At 52.9% G+C, this 15,375-nt stretch overlaps 1 protein-coding gene across 19 annotated transcripts in view; it reads left to right on the top strand.

Moving 5' to 3' along the window:
• Trerf1 (transcriptional regulating factor 1) overlaps positions 1-15,375 on the top strand; it is a 223,987-nt gene that overhangs the window by 176,859 nt on the left and 31,753 nt on the right. For 11 of the 19 annotated variants that reach the window (XM_040729488.1, XM_013115116.3, XM_040729487.1 and 8 more), the window contains 5 exons: positions 5,647-7,345; positions 8,520-8,566; positions 9,777-9,930; positions 11,188-11,499; positions 14,711-15,098. In XM_040729488.1, coding sequence (XP_040585422.1) covers positions 5,912-7,345; positions 8,520-8,566; positions 9,777-9,930; positions 11,188-11,499; positions 14,711-15,098 — 2,335 coding nt within the window. In that variant the 5' untranslated portion in view covers positions 5,647-5,911. The remainder of the gene's footprint in view (positions 1-5,646; positions 7,346-8,519; positions 8,567-9,776; positions 9,931-11,187; positions 11,500-14,710; positions 15,099-15,375) is intronic. The other 8 variants (XM_005072372.4, XM_013115120.3, XM_005072374.4 and 5 more) reach the window with 5 other exon arrangements.

The following is a 15,375-nucleotide window of genomic DNA, read 5'->3' as shown; positions in this document are numbered from 1 at the left end:
CAGGAGAAGGGAGGGTTTTCCAACTGAGGCATAGTGTGTGCATAGACCCGTGCTGGGGCAAGCTCTACAAACTCCAGGGACTGAGAAATGACCAGAACGGGTGAGGGAGGGAAGAGGGGAGTGGAGAAGAGAGTAAAGAAGGAAGAGTTGAGCATGGACCAGGCTGTGCAGAGCCTGGCTGGCCTTGGTGACAGTTTCGGTTTCTAACCAAGAGCGTGAAGATGCCTGTTTACCTTGTGGGATGAGACAGTGGACCGTTTTCAAAGTCCATTATGCTGCTGTCTGGCCGCTGGGAAGAATGGAATCGAGGGTCAGGGGTCAGGAGACAAGCTGCAGGCTGCTGAATAGTTCCCAAGGCAGATGCAGGTCTTACCCTAGGATCACAGGGGCGAAAACCGAGAAGTGGGAATAGAGTTAAGAAAGTGGTAAGGGTTGGCAGAGGGTTCATGGGGTAAAGGGCTTTTCTGTACAAGCCTAATGACTTGTTCGGTCCCCAGAATACGCATAAAGGTAGGGGGGGCTCCACAAAGTTGTCCTCCGACCTCCACATGAGCACGCCACACCAGACACACACACACGCACACGCACACCCACACGCACACACCAAGTGCACACGCTACAAATTATAATTTTTATTCTTAACTATGTGTGTGGGTGTGTGGGCATAATGAATGCACGTGCCCGTGGAAGCCAGAGGCCTCTGATGTCACCGGAGATATCATCACAGGTGGTGTGGGCCACCTGATGTGGGCACTGGGAACACATTGTGGGCCTCTTGCCACTGCTAACTGTCCAGCCATCTTTTCAGCACCAAATAGGTCATTTCTTAAAGAACCTGTTGGGAGGGGCCTGGGCATGTAGCTCAGATCGTAGCCTGTTTTTCTTGTACGGATGAAGCCCTGGGTTGATTCTCCAGCACTGCATAAACCAGTCTTGGCAGCAGCAGGGTCAGAAGTTCAAGCACATTATGAGTTCAAGGCTAACCTGGCTACATGAGACCCTGTCTCAAAAAACAAAGCAGATGGTTAGGAGACGCTGCTGAGGTGTGGAGGTTGATTAAGGGAGACGAGGCAATATGAAGGAAACAGTTCTATGACAGAATATAAGAAAGCGGCCTAAGGGATGGAGAAGGGCTCGGCCGTTAAGGGTTCTCGCTGATCTTCCAGAGACTTTAGTGTGCTTTCCAGCACCCACAGTGAGCAGCTCACAACACCTGTGATCCCAGTGCTGAGGGATCTGGTGCCCTCTTCTGGCCTCCGGGAACACACACAGAAACATATGCTTCAATCACTTCTTTAAAGAAAGAATGGAACCTCGTATGGATGTAGGGTCAGCTGACGTCCTGAGAATGTCTAGTTTGAAATGAGCGCTGAAAGTGACCTAACAAGTGGCTAGTTGGGGATGGGCTGGGGAGAGGAACAACCCTTCATCACGGGGAGACAGCATGTCCCAAGGTCCTGTGGTGGGACAGAGCATGCCAGGTCTAATGCAAAGGACCCTTTGAAAGCTCAGCCAGTCCGTGACTGATGAGGTTGAGTTGTTTTGAACTTGGCAGTGGTGGTTGGAGCTGGCAGGTGATCTGGGTTGAGATAGAGTGTCTCCTCCGACTGGCCACAAGGCTCTGAGGACAAGACATTACAGGAGTGGTTCTCCTGTCTGTCCCTCTCCATGCTCACTCTTGACATAGGTTTAAGTCTTCGCCTGGACCCAGCTAGGTCAGCGCTTCCTGCCTGGTGTGCACACAGCCCCCTGGTCAGAGCTGGAGTCCTTGATAAAATGCAGTTTCTGTCTGGGGTTGTGGCCTAGTTTAATGTCTGCTTCTCTGATCAAATGCCCTGATGATAAGCAAGTCACAGAAGCTGGAGAGTTGTCTCAGTGGTTAATCACACTGGCTGCCCTTCCAAAGGACCTGGGTTCTGTTCCCAGCACCTACATGACTGCTCTCAACCCTCTGCAACTCCAGCCCCAAGGCATCCAATGCCCTCTTTTGGCCTCCACAGGCACCACACACGTGGTACCCAGACTTGCATGCAGGGAAAACACTCATACATAAAAATAAAAACAAAGGGAAAAAATTGAGCAACTTTGAGAAGAAAATTGTTTATTTTAGTTCACAATTCCAGATTACAGCCCGTCACTATGGGGAAATCCAGTGGCAGGAGCCTGGAGACAGCTGGTCACATCATGTCCACAGTCCAGAGCACGCATGCTCACGTCTTCTGACATACTTGTGTTCCCCTTGATCTCTCTGTGTTCATGCAGCTCAGTAGCCCCTGCCTAAGGAACGGTGCTGCCCACAGTGGGCAGTTAATCCGTTAATCAAGGCAGTCCTGCATAGACACGCCCACAGCCAAGCCAATGCAGACAATCCCTCACTGACAATCTCTTTCCCCGGTAACTCTGGGTTGTGTCAAGTTGCCCATCGCAGTGGGGCTGGGTGAGAGCCTCTAACCCGCACCCTGGTGATGCCACCCCTGTCCCCAGCACCTTGTGCATCTGCCGAGAAGCCTTCGTGACCACCCCCTCCCTTTCCATACCACCTCAAATCCAGGGTCAATCCTGAAAAAATCCTCCCTAAATTAAGGTTGTAAAACTCCTTTGTCCTTAGGCTTTTGAGCCAGGATCTCACGTAGCCCAGAGTGACCTTCTACCCTCCTGATTTTCCTGCCTCTGAGCATGTGTCACCACACCCAACTTTGGGTTTTGTGGAACTCTTTGCTCCCTCACACATGTTCAAGTTTACATCTGCAGTTTTTATCATGTTTGCAGATGTGATTTCCAGCATAGTATAAATATTGATATTTTTAAGTGAAACTATGACATCATTTTTTAAATTTATCCCATGGAATCTAAACACCCTAGCCTTCCAATATCCACCCATTACTCATTTAAAACACACACACACACACACACACACACACACACTGTGTCCTTCATTTTTCCCTAAAATCTTATTTGTATTTCACTTCCTCCAGGAGTTTTATGTATGATATATTTTAGGTTTAAAGCTCTTTTGTTTGTGTCCTCATCCTATTTGTCTGTAACAACTTTGTATAAAGTTAACGTTTCCTGAATCATGAAGCTATATTGAAAGTTTCTTCTGATTTGATTTATAGTTATAATTTTTAATAGTACACAATTGATCAAACCATGCAGATGTATAACACATGTATAGATGTTGAAAGTGTACTTTGGGACAGTGGTACCGAGTGCCTTTTTTAAAGCCGACTTCCGCTGGGCTGGAGTGTCGCTCCGTGCGTGGTTTGCCTCGCGTGCATCAGGCCCTCGGTTTGATCACCAACACTTTGTAAAGCAGGAGCCCCACTCCTGAAGTCCCAGCACTTAGGAGGTGGAGTCAAGAGAATCAGAAACTAAAGGCCATCCTCAGCTCCATCCAAGGCCAGTTCAGGGCCAGCCTGAGCTACATGAAACCAGGAGACAGCTCAATGGTTAAGTGTGCTTCCTGCTCTTCAGAAAATTAGTTCAGTTGTCAGCATCCGTGCTGGAGGATTGATAACACCTGTCACTCCAGCTGCAAAGCTTCCATGAACACCCACATTCATGTGTGTATAAACACATGCACACATGAATGTGTGTAAACACATGCATACATGAATGTGTGTGTACATAAACATATGTACACATGAATGTCTAAGAATGTTGTCTGTTGCTAATGTGAGAGCAGGGCCAGTATTTTCCATCTGTGCAGGCATAAGCTCAGGAAGCCATTGTTCATACTTGATAGGAGGAACATAGGGTTTTATCTTAAGAAACAAATCCGGGAAAACCTCAGGGCTGCAGAGATGGCTATGGTTAAGAGCATGGCTGCTCTTTCAGGGGACCCAGGTTCAGTTCTCAGCACCCACATCAGGCAGCTCTCTCTCTCTCTCTCTCTCTCTCTCTCTCTCTCTCTCTCTCTCTCTCTCTCTCTCTCTCTCTCTCTCTCTCTCTCTCTCCCCCAGCTCCAAGAATCCAGTGCTCCCCGGCACCAGCAGGCACTGCACACATAAATTCACACAAACACACACACACACATGCACGCACGCACGCACACAGGCACTCATAAATTTTAAAATGAGGAAATAAGCTAGGCATTGGTGGCTCGCACTTTTAATCTCAGCACTTGGGAGGCAGAGGCAGGTGGATCTCTGTGAATCCAAGGCCAGCCTTGTCTACAGAGAGAGTTGCAGGGCAGGCTCCAAAGCTACACAGGGAAACCCAGTCTCAAACCCCCCCCCTAAAAGCGAGGAATAAGTAAAAAAAATCAAACAAAGCTCATTACTGTTGAGTATGTGTGGTGCCAGGACTCAGCCCCCCAGCCCCTGGATCTTTGTTCCTGTGGCCACTGAGCCTCCGGCCATTCTGTTATGTACACGTGTTGTTAAAGCAAGTTGTTCATTCTGCTTCTGAGTTCTATGCCAAAAATCACCCACAATTTGTATCCAGTTATTTATCTTATAACTTCCTTTTAAATCTTATTTATTACTGTGTAAGTGTGTTTGGGAATGGCTGTGCATGCCATGGCATGGGTGTTGGGGTCTGAAGACAACTGTGTAGAGTCATAGAACTTCCTTCGGGAACTTTTTTTTAGATTTATTTTTATGTGTGTGTTTACATGTGTGTTCATGTGTGCAAATGTCCCAGGAAGCCCGAAAAGGGTGTCAGCTTCCCCTGGAGATGGAGTTACAGGAGGCTGTAAACTTCCTGCCTTGGGTGCTGGCAACTGAACTCAGGATCTTCTGCAAGGATGCCCTTTAACCACTGGGCCATCTCTCCAGCCCCATGGAAACAGAAAGAGGGCCAGTGAGATGCCTCAGCAGGTACAGGAACCTGCTGCCAAGCCTGGCGATTCAAGTTTGGTCCCCAGAACCCACCATGTGGGAGGAGAGGGCTGACTTCCGTGTGCGCAGGGCCACTGAATTCTCACATGGGTTTACTCTCACCCGAGCACACACACATGAATGAATGAATGAGGGAGGGATCCAGCTGACAGCTGCGATGGAGCTGGTGAGTTTACCTCTTTGTAAAACAGGAGGGCATATGGAAGAGCCCCTCAGTTCCAGAAGAGGGCCCTGTAGGAGTTGAGGAATCTGAGAACTGTTCCTCCTGGCATCTGGGGTGTATGTGCAGTGCTTGCAACGCCCCCACATGCTCGCAGAGGTTCCTGGCCCAGTTTGAAAATGACTGAAGAACTGGGATTGGGGGGGCTTGGAAGGTGGCTCCCTTGCTGCACAAACATGAGGACCTGAGTTCAAATCTCCAGCACCCATGTAAAAAGCTGGGCGTGGCTATCCAGCTGTAACTGGCCACTGGTCTAACACAAGGTTCACTGAGAGACCTCGGAATAAATAACGGGGGAGGTGGTGTCTCTGATCTGCACAGTCACTTACACTCCCTACGTGTGAGTGTGCACACCACACGCCGTGGCACTCCTGCGAAGGTCGGGGCACAGTTTGTGGATGTCAGCTCCCTCCTTCCGCCATGTGGGCCCCTGGATTTGAACTCAGCTTAGCAGCAAGTGCCTACCCTGCTGGCCACTGCGCTAGCCCTCCGTCAGTCTCCTTTTGTGAATGATCACAATGTATGTGATGGCTTGTTAAGAAACATCCAGGGAAATAATTTTGTCCCTTGCATCCTGTCTTGCAGGTGTGAACGACATTTCCCCGCCACGGTGGTGTCTGGTCCATACCCCAGCCCGGGGGAGGATGTAGACACCTCGGCTCTGCAGATGAGTGGTTCAAGCCGACCCGAGCCCCTGCCTGCGGCCACCCTCACAGACATGTCAGCCGTGGAGTAGGGTGGACACTTTCTCTCATCTTCTCAGGGTTTCAGGATTTTTTTATTTTCTTCACTTCCTTTTATTTTATTATTAATTTTTTGTGGCTGAACACTCATAACCCAGGAGGACATCATGGGGGACCAGCAGCTGTACAAGACCAACCATGTGGCTCACGGTGGCGAGAACCTCTTCTATCAGCAGCCACCCCTTGGTGTCCACGGCGGGCTGAACCACAGCTACGGGAATACAATCTCGGGGGCTGGGATGGACGCCCCTCAGGTCTCGCCCATCTCGCCCCATTTCCCTCCAGACACTCGGGATAGTCTTGGCTTGCCGATTGGCTCCAAAAACCTTGGTCAAATGGATGCCTCCAGGCAAGGAGGATGGGGAAGCCACGCGGGGCCTGGGAACCACGTCCAGCTTCGTAGCAACTTGAGCAACTCAAACATGATGTGGGGAGCACCGGCCCAGGTGGAGGCCACGGATGGCTACCAATACACTTACTCCCAGGCCAGTGAGATCCGCACCCAGAAACTCACCAGCGGTGTTTTACACAAGCTGGACTCTTTCACCCAGGTGTTCGCCAACCAAAACCTGCGGATTCAGGTCAACAACATGGCCCAGGTGCTGCACACCCAGTCAGCGGTGATGGACGGAGCCCCTGACAGCGCCCTTCGTCAGCTGCTGTCCCAGAAGCCCGTGGAGCCCCCGGCATCGGCTATAGCTTCCCGCTACCAGCAGGTGCCCCAGCAGCCTCACCCTGGCTTCACAGGTGGACTGCCCAAACCGGCCCTTCCGGTCGGGCAGCACACTCCCCAAGGGCACCTGTATTATGACTACCAGCAGCCCCTGGCCCAGATGTCACTGCAAGGAGGACAGCCACTGCAAGCCCCTCAGGTGCTGTCCAGCCATATGCAACCAATGCAGCAGCACCAGTATTACCCACAGCCACCACCTCAGCAGCAGCAAGCCGGGCTGCAGCGGATCTCCATGCAAGACATGCAGCAGCAACCGCAGCAGCAGATCCGCCCCTCACAGCCTCAGCAGCAGCAGCAGCAGCAGCTCCAGCTGCAGCAGCGGCAGGGGTCGCTGCAGATACCTCAGTATTATCAGCCCCAACCCATGATGCAACACTTGCAAGAGCAGCAGCAGCCCCCAATGCACCTGCAGCCCCCTTCCTATCACAGGGACCCTCACCAGTACACCCCGGAGCAGGCACACGCTGTCCAGCTGATCCAGCTGGGCTCCATGCCCCAGTATTACTATCAGGAGCCTCAACAACCCTACAGCCACCCCCTCTACCAGCAGAGCCACCTGGCCCAGCACCAGCAGCGTGAAGACAGTCAGTTGAAGACATACTCTAGCGACAGGCAGACTCCGGCCATGCTGAGCTCCCACGGGGACATGGTACCTCCTGATACAGGGGTGGCAGACCCGGCAAACTCGGAAATGGCCCGAGTCAGCAGTACCCTTCCTCACCAACCGCTCCTGTCCCCCAGTGGCGTCCACCTCAACAACATGGGACCTCCACATCAGCAGCCGTCTCCCAGTGCGATGTGGCCCCAGGTATCTCAGCGGCCAAGTTTCTCCCCATATCTGCATGTGCAACAGGCTCTGCCAGGCGCGAGTCTCGGCAGTACCCAATTCTCTCTCCACCCTTCATCCTTTCCACTCTTTATACATTTCACAAGGGTTAACACGCGTGTGCCAGGCGCTATGTGTGCCAGGCACTTGGAACACAAAGTCAATATGGATTTAGTCCTTGGCTCTGGAGGTTTGTCATCTCACTAAGGGGATGGCCAGAATATTGTAGTACGTCCTAATGGTTGCTATGATGATCAAGACCCAGAGTCGGGGGTTAGGGGGTTGCTCGGGTCAGTCATGGGGTACAGGGGGGAGCTTGGCAGCATGAGCTCACAGTCCCAACCCCGGGGAGGATCCTGGGCTCACTGACCAGTTAGCCTAGCTAACTTATAAAATCCAAGCCAGTAAAAAACCCAGTCTCAAAAATAACAAGTTGGGCTGTCATGATATCTCAGTGGGAAAAGGCATTTGCTGCCATACCTGAGGACCTGAGTTCCATCCCCCAGGACACAAATGGAGAGAGGAGAGTGCTGACCCCCAAAAAAGTTGTGTTTTGACCTCCACACACATGCTGTGGCACACACATGACCTCCACACACATGCTGTGGCACACACATGACCTCCACACACATGCTGTGGTACACATAGGCACACATGATAAACAAGTATAATAAGTGTGGACAGGACCTGGAGAACAACAGCCAAAGCTGACCTCTGCCCTCCACTCATGTGCCCACATGCGCATACCTAACCACATGCATCTAAACACGTGCAAACACACGTGCACAGACACCGTACATGCACATACAGATGTTTTTATTCTATCTAATCTCCCGGAGTGATCTCTACCACCCATTTCCTCTCTGTCCTTTATGGGCATGGACCCTGCCAGTTCAGAGTGGATGCAAACAGAATAAGGAGGGTAGAGGAGGCTGTGTCCCAGTAGGCTGGGGTCAGGCGTGAGTGTGAAGCCGTGTCCTTGTTAGGGACTAGGAAAAAAATTAGATGCAGAACAAAGGCATGAGAATACATGTGCAGGGTCATCATGAGCAGAGAAAATTCTAGAAGGGTAGACCATGGTGTTGGGACCTCTTGAGGCTCCTCCCTTTACAAATACATGTTTGTGTTTTCTCTTTTCTTGTTTTCTTAAAATTAGATGCACCTACCTGATGGGAGAACCCAGCCAGGGTCCCCGGAATCGAGGTATGCTCAAAGGTCTGGGAAATCGGGGAGGCTGTGGGTTTTCTGGGTTGCTTAAATGGCCCATTTCAAGGCCAGTGTTTCAAATAAAGTATGGAACAGCAGTAGCGACCGTGTTTGAGCACTTAACTGTGTGCTTAACCCGTGTGTTATGTGAAGTGAAATACCAGTAAGGCAGACATTGCTGTCAGGCGCCTGTCAGTTGCAAGTCCTCATTATCGTCAGCTACTGCTACTCTCCCTTTAGAAACGGGAGAGCTGGGTTCAGAGCCGAACGTACATCTAGAGCAGGGAGCAGTGGTGGGTCTGGCTCCCAGCCTGTGCTCTGCTCTCTATCAGTGAGGACTTCTGGGAACCAGGCTTGGCGCTGGGCTGTGAGCATGTGACAGCAAATAGTTGAGACTGGCTTCCTTGTCTCCTGGCCGTGGTGGGTGGGCATTGAAAGCTGAGGATGAGAAAGCCCCGGAGCCTGGAAAGATGGAGGCTGTGTCCTGTGTGACAGGATCTTAAGAAAGCCCTGTCTTAGGGAGATGGATTAGCAGTGGAGAGAACTTGCTGGTGTTGCAGCAGACCAGAGCTGGGGTCCCAGCACCCACACCAGGTGGCTCACAGCTGCCTACAACTCCAGCTCTGGGGGATCTGGTGCCCTCTACTGATCTCCCCAGTACACACACACACACACACACACACACACACACACACACACACACACTCAATGCACATACATGCAAGCAATTGGAACACACATACACACACAGTATTATGTATGTATGTATGTATGTATGTATGTATGTATGTATGTATGTAATTTTTTAAAGGAGAGAAAGTCCCTCCCTGGCCAGTGAGATGGCTCAGATAGAGATGCTTACTCCTAAGCCCGATGACCTGAATTTGAAAGGAAAGAACTGACCCCAAATTGTCCTCCATACACACACTATGGCATACATATGCACGCATGCACATGTGCACACACGCACACACTAAACAAATTTAATTTAAAATTTTACTTTTTTAAAGAAAGACTGTCCTGGCTCCTTCTGAGCCTCAGTTTTTCCATCAGTACAATGGGCTTGGTTCTCTACAGGATATTAAGGCCATGGACAGTGGAAGATTAGATAAATAAAATGGGTGCATTGTAGTTGTGAGGTCTGGTGATAAATTTGTGTTTCCTGTCCTCAATGTGTGTGTCCTTTCCATGTGGCCCTACCCGTCAGCAGTGGCCAAACCAAAGGAGCGTTTGGGGAACAGTTTGATGCCAAGAACAAGCTGACTTGCTCCATCTGCCTGAAGGAGTTCAAAAGCCTGCCTGCCCTGAATGGCCACATGCGGTCCCACGGGGGAATGAGGGCCTCCCCCAGTCTCAAACAGGTCAGCAAGAGCCCGCCCCTCCCTTGTAGGTCATACGCTGCTTGCTTTGCTTGCCGCTGTCAGCGTGAGACAGGGACGTGTGCCTTTTGTGGGTGCCAGGGAGACGCGGTCCTCTCTGGGAGCAAGCCAGACCACACAGTCCCCCTTCCTGGTTTCATAGACAAGTGTTGTGTCAAAAGAAGGGTGCTGGAACACCCTTCTCTTTAGGGAACACCATCCCTTCTAGAGAAGGAACTGTGTAAATGAAAAGTATATAAATATGTAAATGCAGACTGTGTGAGCTTGTAAATGCAAAGTATGCTACTTGGAGCACTCAAACCCATAACCAGGTGGTCTTTGAGATCAGTGGGCAGTGGCTGAGAAAAAAGTGTATAACTCTCGAGAGCTTGGCCAGAACTTTCTATTCATCCATGCAGTGGTGGGCTGAAGGTAGGGTCCAGTGATCCTGTGATGCCCTCAGCATGCAGGTGGCTAGTCGGGTAGGACATCATCTTTGGATTAGGTTAGAACTCACAGAGCTTTAGGGAAAGCCTCTGAGCATTGATTTTATGAGAGTCACTCTCCTATCTCGATTTCCTGGCTGTGATGGATAGAGTTTGTCTTCCCTTTTTAAAGTGTTTTGCCAGGCCGGTCACGGCTCATGCCTGTGTAATGCCAGTGCTCAAGAGGGTCACCGCAGGTTGGAAGCCAGCCTAGTTTATGCAGCAGTTTATATAACCAAGACCACAGAGCAAGACCCTGCCTCAAAAACAGAAAAATGTGCTGTAACCCTGGTGTCATTACACGCCTGTAACACCAGCACTCGGAGGGAGGCTGAGGCAGGGTGACCCTGAGTTTGAGGCCAGTTTGTGCTACCTATAGAGACCCTGTCTTCAAGAGACAAATAAACCACAGCATGTTTTGCATTTTCCGTGTGGTTTCCCAACTGCATAAGATTCAGGCTGCCATGACTTTCCGTCAGATGCCAGAATAAACTGAGGCCCAAGGAGTGGAAAGATCCTACGTAAGATCACGTTCGATTTGACTGAATAGCAGTCCACGTTCTTGACTTCGAAGAGGCATGAAAGCCAACAACTGTTTAAAAATAGTTTCATGTAGTGTAGCTCAGGGACCCAGAGTTAGAGGAAGGAACCCCCCCAGCTGTGGTAGTCTGCTCTCCCCTCCACTGATGCCCTAGAAACTCTGAGGAAAAGCAAGTGTATCCTCCTTGGGAGAGCTGCTCTCAGCCCAGGATCAAAGCGTTTATTGTCTGTGTAGGAGGAAGGAGAGAAGGCCCCACCACCACCGCCTCAGCCTCAGCCCCAGCCGCCACTGCCGCCTCCGCCTCCGCCGCCACCGCTCCCTCCTGAGGCAGAACGCCTCACGCCTATGGTCATGCCTGTGTCTGTCCCTGTCAAGCTTCTCCCACCCAAGCCCAGCTCTCAGGGGTTCGCCGACAGCGTCGCTGCCACCCCCTCGGCCAGAGACAAGCCAGCCAGCTCGATGTCGGACGACGAAATGCCTGTGCTCGTGAGGATGACCCTCTCCCCCCCTCACTCTCCCCAAGGGGCTGCCCCCTGTGCGCCTGCTGTGAGTCGCTGCGCTGCCACGCCTGCCTGGGGTGGGGACCTCTCTTTGCTTTCTTGGAGATGAGGACAGTGTTTCCAGTCACTGGCCTAGCCCGAGCTCAGACATCGTGTGGTCTCCCCCTCAGGGTCAACCTCTCCAGGCCACCTGCACTTAACCAGCCATTCCATACCTGTTACTCCAGGCTGATGGTGCCGATCCGACCCTCAGAATTGAGGTGTTCTCCTGTTTAAACATAAATGGCAGTCCTGCTGGCAGAAAGCAATGTAACCTTACCAGTTCGTAAGATACGAAAAGTATCTCTGCCCTGCATAATGAAAAGCTGTTACCCTGCCCTGGCCCTTTTCCCAAGACCTCCGGGTCTCCCCCGATCCAGCTGCCAAAGAGGTACCGCTCGGATGGCAGGCCCTCGGGGAAGTAGCCCCACCATCCGCTCACCTTGACAATAGCTTCAGCGTCACACCTCCTTAAATACCAGGGGACTCAAATCCATTACAGTTCCCATAGTACGCCCAATGAGAGCCATCCCCGTAAATCTCAGGAAAGCAAAGTGGTTTGTGTTTCTCACTCACTGTTAAGTTCTCTCTGCCTTTGTCACCCCCTTCTCTCTGCCTCTTCTCTCTACCCTGGGGATCTATGACCTCCGTGGATGGCCCTGTCAGACCTGTCCCTTCCCACACAGTAGTATGTTGGGTCGTAGGTGTCCTTGGAGGATGAGTGGCCCCTGGGAATCTAGAAGACATGAGGGTAGGGTTGAAACATCCTGAAAGAACTGGTTTGGGTTCTTGTGTGACATTGAGGCTCAGGAGAAAAGAGACTGAGGGACAGCCCCCATATTCTGGTCAGAGAGGGCTAGCAGTCGGCAAAGACAAAAAACTGTATCTACACACAGACTTGCGCACGCGCACACACGCACGCACGCACGCCCTTGCCTGGGGAAGTCATGAGATTTGGTGTGATAGGCACCGTGTCTACCCTGGATTGTAGCCACCCACCTCATTCAGGGCAGTGAGAGGTGAGAAACCTGTGTCCTGGAAACACGCATGTCTCCTGGCCAAATGATTCCTCTTACACATTTTCAGCTTTACTATGATTAAAACTTCTACTCGCTGTCCTTTATTTGGACCTTGATCTTCTCCCAGGCCGGCGACATACACCTGTATATATAGTGACTTATACAATACACTCTTCTCTGCCAACACTGAGCAACGGCATTAAGCCACAACTCCAAGTCTGGAAAGAATAGAGACTGTTACGCACTGGGCTGTGGAGCTAGGGTGCTCTGTGGGTGAGGTGCGTTAAATTCATTCTTGACTTTGCAACGTTTTAGATTTACTGTGGATTGGTGCACCTGTATACCGGGTGTGTGGGTCCAACAAGCAAGAGCGTGTGGTGGTGGTTTTCATTAGATCATTAGAGGCTGTGAGTAGGCTGAATCAGAAGGGGTGGGCTTGGTTTAATGCAGGGTGAGAGAGACCCCGTCTGTTGACAGGCAGGCTGGAGCAGAAGCATGTATGTGGATATAAAACAATGTGATACAAAAACAATTTTACAATCCAGGAAAGGGCTCTGAATTCAGCTCTGCAGTGAAGCCAACTTAAGACTGTCCCTGTTTCCCCCTCCGAGTCTCGGTTTCTCCCAGAATGTTGGACTTCCCAGTGGCCTTCTCCGTCCTCTGGGGGACAGAAGCTTTATAAAACACCGTGTTTGGCTCTGCCCCCCCCCAGAGTCCATTATTAAAATACTTAGTTCAGTTGTGACCCAAGTGTGACATTCTAGTGGCCCCTCTGGTCCGGGTGGCTCAGAGTGGCTTGCCTGGGAGATAATAAAGCATTATTTAGAGGTGGAAATATCAGAAAGAGCCTAAAAAGGACTTTTGACCCTGCGGTCGTGAAGTTTTGAGTTAAGATCACCAAGAGCCCCACATTACTTAGATGACCCCCTGAGTGAGCCAGGGACAGGACTTAAAAGTTTCCAGATTAGCTCCTCGGTTAAGAGCGGGATAGGAAAGCCGCGTTTTCCAAGCATTCTCCTCAGCATCCTCTCTGCTTCTCAGCCATGCTGGTCCCTCGGGGTCCCTTCCGGGCCCCGGGCTGAGAGGAAGCGAGGGAGGCTGGAGCACACTGGTCGAAGGAGACCCACGTTAGCGCTCAGGAACCTGGCCGCTGGCGCCCGAGCCCTTCTGCTCCCTCTTCCCCCACCTCCCACTCCCCAAGCGACCGGTCCTGGAGGCCGAGGGGGCTCCGTGGAGGGAAGGGAGCTGAGGGGCGCTGGGCAGGTCACATGGCCTAGAGGCGGCTGGTCATGTGACCGTGGAAGCCCTTCCCATCACCCCTTGCTGCTGTCTTCACTCGCCACTGTGGCTCTGGAGCTGCTGGGCACTGCAGCCGTGCCCGGGCGCCCCAGCCGCCCGGAGCCTCTCCGCAGGTATCCGCGGCTGCCCGCCACACCCAGCCGTTCTGGGTCCATGCCGGCCTCCGCCCCAGTCTGTTTCCGTCGGCTTTGGCATGCCCCGCTTCTCCACCTGACGTGCATGTGTGGAGTCCCCAGTGTCCCTGCCTCCGTGCGGCAGGCTCCCCACACGAGGCTCCGCTCCCCGCCGTGTCCCCGCCCCGGCGGACGGGAAGCTGGCGACCCGGGCGCCTTCGCGGGCCGTGACGGGGAGCGGCCCCTGCTCCATCTCCAGGAGAGCCCGTTCAAACGGCCTTGGGGACTGTGGGCCACCGTGCCCCGCACTCGGGTCGCCCCGAGAGGCGTGGGCGAGGCTGAGGAGCCCGTGCGAGGCGCGAACCTCCGCCTGCCCCTCAGCCTTGGGCCCTGCACCCCCGGAGGGACCGCTGCCTCCTGCTCGGGGCACTGTGGTCTGTCCCTGCAGGAGCATGGGGGGACCCGGGAGCCGCTCTGCTGGCTCCACTCAGAACAGAGGGCAAGGGAGCGATAAGCCAGAAGAAATTGAATCCGTTCCTTCTTGCCGACCCGCTCTACCCTTTGCAGACCCTTCCGATTTCCTTTCCGAACCAGCCCCAGGCCGATGTGGTGGGAGGGGATGAGCAGAAGGGAGACAGTCGCTCCCCCACCCCCTTAGAACTTTCGAGATCCCTGGCCAGATCTGTGGAAAGGGGCGACGGCGGCGAGGAGAGGCCGCTCTGTGCTAAGAAGGGGGCTAGTGGCTGGGACGTCCACGTTTGAGTCCCAACTATTCCTCTCCCTCTAGGAAATCCCCCGGAAACATCACCAAGCCGGCTCCGCAAAAGTTGAGGAGCCCCTCAAGGCCCTACCCGAGAAGAAGAAATTCCGGCACCGGCCTGAGCCGCTCTTCATCCCGCCGCCGCCTTCTTCCTATGCTCCCAACCCCACCTCTTACTCGGGGGCCACCCTGTACCAGAGCCAGCTGCGCTCGCCGCGCGTCCTCGGGGACCACCTGCTCCTGGACCCCGCCCGAGAGCTGCCCCCCTACACGCCGCCACCCATGCTGAGCCCGGTGCGCCAGGGCTCGGGGCTCTTCAGCAACGTCCTCATCTCGGGCCACGGCCCCGGCGTGCACCCCCAGCTGCCCCTCACGCCCCTCACGCCCACGCCACGCGTGCTGCTGTGCCGCTCCAGTGAGTCCTCCCTTCGCCCCCACTGTCACCCTGTCCGTTCTGGAAACTGCCCGAGTGCGCGGGGAGGCCTGCTTCCTTCGCCCGGCGGGCTAACCCCCGATTGCGTGTTCCAGATACTCTGCATGTGTTACACCTCGCTATGTGTTCCAGATACTCTGCATGCTGAGTGTTCTTTAATTCTCAGCGTCTCATTTAGTAGCTCGTGGGAATCGATCCGAGGAGAAAAGCATGTGAAGTATCTTTGGGACTAAAAAATGGGGGGACGTGCATCCTAAGA

Source organism: Mesocricetus auratus, unplaced genomic scaffold (genome assembly GCF_017639785.1).
Source record: "Mesocricetus auratus isolate SY011 unplaced genomic scaffold, BCM_Maur_2.0 Super-Scaffold_100021, whole genome shotgun sequence".
Classification (NCBI taxonomy): domain Eukaryota; kingdom Metazoa; phylum Chordata; class Mammalia; order Rodentia; family Cricetidae; genus Mesocricetus; species Mesocricetus auratus.
The sequence above is the reverse complement of the archived record's forward strand: the minus strand, read 5'-3'. Positions and strand labels throughout refer to the sequence as shown.